The sequence below is a fragment of the Loa loa genome (assembly GCF_000183805.2).
Source record: "Loa loa unplaced genomic scaffold supercont3.1161, whole genome shotgun sequence".
NCBI lineage: Eukaryota > Metazoa > Nematoda > Chromadorea > Rhabditida > Onchocercidae > Loa > Loa loa.
Genome location: NW_018109341.1, coordinates 1 through 2,720, shown reverse-complemented (window position 1 = coordinate 2,720; position 2,720 = coordinate 1). Strand labels below are relative to the sequence as shown.

Sequence of the window (2,720 nt, the reverse complement as noted above, 5' to 3'; positions counted from 1 at the left end):
ACAAAATTCTGTAGTGATTCATATTATAGCCTGCAATTTTGACATCAGGATAAAGTGAACTTCGGAATTTTAAAAGATTTAGTCAGAAATCAAATGCATCATACCATGCAGTAGTTATTTGAGCAATGACACTATCAGGAATAATTGTATAGCCAGCACAGCTTTTACCTCATCTTCCAAGTGCTTCATTCACTACATGTAATTATTATGGCTAATTAAGTCAAGAGTACCTCATTAACAAATAATGCCTCTTCGATTTCATTTTCTCAAGATATCTGTTGTACAATTTCTTGCCCTTCTAAGTGCCATAAGTCATTACACAAAATAAATTGTCCACGTCGAATTTCTTAGTGACGATCTTCACATTTGTCAAAAATTATTACAACAAAAAACTTCTGAATTTAAAGTAGGAGTATTTTTGCAGAACTAGGACTTAGGCGTACAACAATTACTTACATATTCACCTGAAGCAAGAAGACGGATAATTTGGAGAGCACCGCCCCAGGCTCCAGCTATCGAAATATGCGAACGAATAAATTTGTCCTTCCACTCCTGTCATTTTCAATTTTTCATATAAACATACAGAAAGTTTCTGGTGAATTATATTACTAAAAATGTTACTCAATTTAGAAAAATATACGCTCAAGTTTACTGAAATCACAATAACTATACTATCAAAAATACAAGTAAATATTAAGCTGTTGACTGGCAAGACACTATCATGAAAGGATACAGTACAAATGCATATGACATGTACACTCCTCAAATGGTTATTGTACGGTTTAGGCTTGAAACTTCCAAGAACAAGTTCCGTCATACCTCTCATGCGACATAATCATTTCCGCAGAAAAAGGATATGGCGGAATCGAATTACATTTAGTGAAGTTAATACTGAGTAATTTCGGAAATTTTTTTTTTGATTTTTCAAATATATTTCCGAAGTACTTCCTCAATCTTTTTTGAACTATTTGAGGAAATTTTCAAATTCTAATTTTAAATATGTATAAAGCTTGAAACTATTACTGAAAATCACAGAGGAAAGTTAATGATTGAATGCAAAAAAATTTTCTGGAACCTGTTTAACGATGCTGTTGTAAAAGTAGAGCATCAGTGGATTTCCCATGCTATGTGCAATAACAATCACTTTCCTGTGACCACAAGAACTATAAGTCTCCTCAATCAATTTTGTCAAATTTGAATAATAGTCCTCGAGTTCATCTACAATTTCAATTCTTGTTTCTGTGATCAAACGTACAGGAATGTGAAGGTTTCCATTCTCTTATCTCAGATATTTGAAGATGGTTTAATTTCGAGTAATTTCTAGACTATTTGAGATATATGAAATGGCATGAAATTTCGACTTAAGAATAATTCAGATGAAAGACTTACTTGGCGCTTGCCTCCAGTCGTATGGTGCACCTACAATATTTTTACCTCGACGATAGCCGAATGGCAGGAGTGCTTCAACGATATCACTGAAATAGCGCCCTTCCGATGCTTTTGATGTATCCAGCCATTCCACGGTGCTCGTATTCCGAAATCCGGGAACATTAATTAGAACACCCGGCATATTTGACGTTTTGTTTGTTGTTCTGTTATATACCAACCTTAAAATATTCCATATACCAGCAGAGCATAAAATGACTACCCCAATAAAGATCCGATAAAGTTCCATTTACGTTTGTTTTGGGGATGGATAGGTTTTGTATTGGAATCCGACTTACTTCATATTATCCACCCAACAATCGATTACTGTTGGCAAGAACAGCTCCAAATTTAACCAGAGATCGAAGAAATCGTCCGTCTGTCGAGCACACCAATAATGTACAGTCTCAGGTTTCCCGACAAGTTTTGCTTTCAACTGCGACCCTCCATAACCGGGTACTGTAACTTTTATTGTCTTTCTCAATGTAATTGTTTGTAGAATTGTAGTCATTACACAGCCACCACAGAAGTAAAAAAAAGCTATTTTTCTACTTAATTTTTATGTCTGTTTCCAAAGCATTATGTTTTTTCTTGTAAAAATTAGTTTTGTAATTAATTTTAACATTATTCATTTTCTCTGCAAAAGTGCATTTAAAAACTTACCCAATACAAGTGGATATAAAGGTGTCTCTTTTATGGCGGAAATTGTTGCTGACATGATAGAAAAGAATAATGCCATGCGGTATGGTAATATCCAAATGAGCATCATTCGACAAGAATGCTTTAAAAATTTACTCTTTTGATATCAAATTGATACTACTTTTCACGATCCTTACTTACTTACATCTGTTTAAGTATAGCAACAAGCGGTAATGATCAACTTTAATTGTAAAAATCAAACATCTTGAGTGAATAGCACAGTGTCAATTATTGTCGCGAATTTCGAATATCGCGAAGCTCCAAATAAAATGAAGTAATAAAATAAACTAATGTACAAATCAATCACACAAATTGTAAATAAACGTTAACAATGTTATGAAATGTAACTAATTTCATATTCTCCATATTCATGCGTTTTTCTTCGTTCACATCCTTTCCTTTTTTGCAATAAAGCCAACTCATATGCTAAATTTCTTTGTCTGAGAACCAATCTTAATTGCAATGTTTAATGTTGCAAACAGAGCCCTTTGTTGTAATCGGATTTTGACAGTTTTTCTTTATCCAAAGGAATATCTATTGTAATATTTGTTATAAACCACTCTCATTAAATATGTTTGTGTTAATCAAAATTGTAT

At 33.1% G+C, this 2,720-nt stretch overlaps 1 protein-coding gene across 1 annotated transcript; it reads right to left on the bottom strand.

The window, feature by feature from the left end:
- LOAG_14369 (Lecithin:cholesterol acyltransferase) lies at positions 1 to 2,212 on the bottom strand (the record flags this gene model as incomplete). The annotated part of the gene is made up of 6 exons (XM_020448800.1): positions 2,089 to 2,212; positions 1,725 to 1,884; positions 1,390 to 1,607; positions 1,076 to 1,218; positions 465 to 552; positions 1 to 30 (listed from the first exon to the last, which is right to left on the bottom strand). Coding segments are annotated over exons 1-6 (745 nt in total), but the record flags the coding sequence as incomplete, so codon positions are not given.
- Between the last annotated feature and the right edge of the window lie 508 nt (positions 2,213 to 2,720).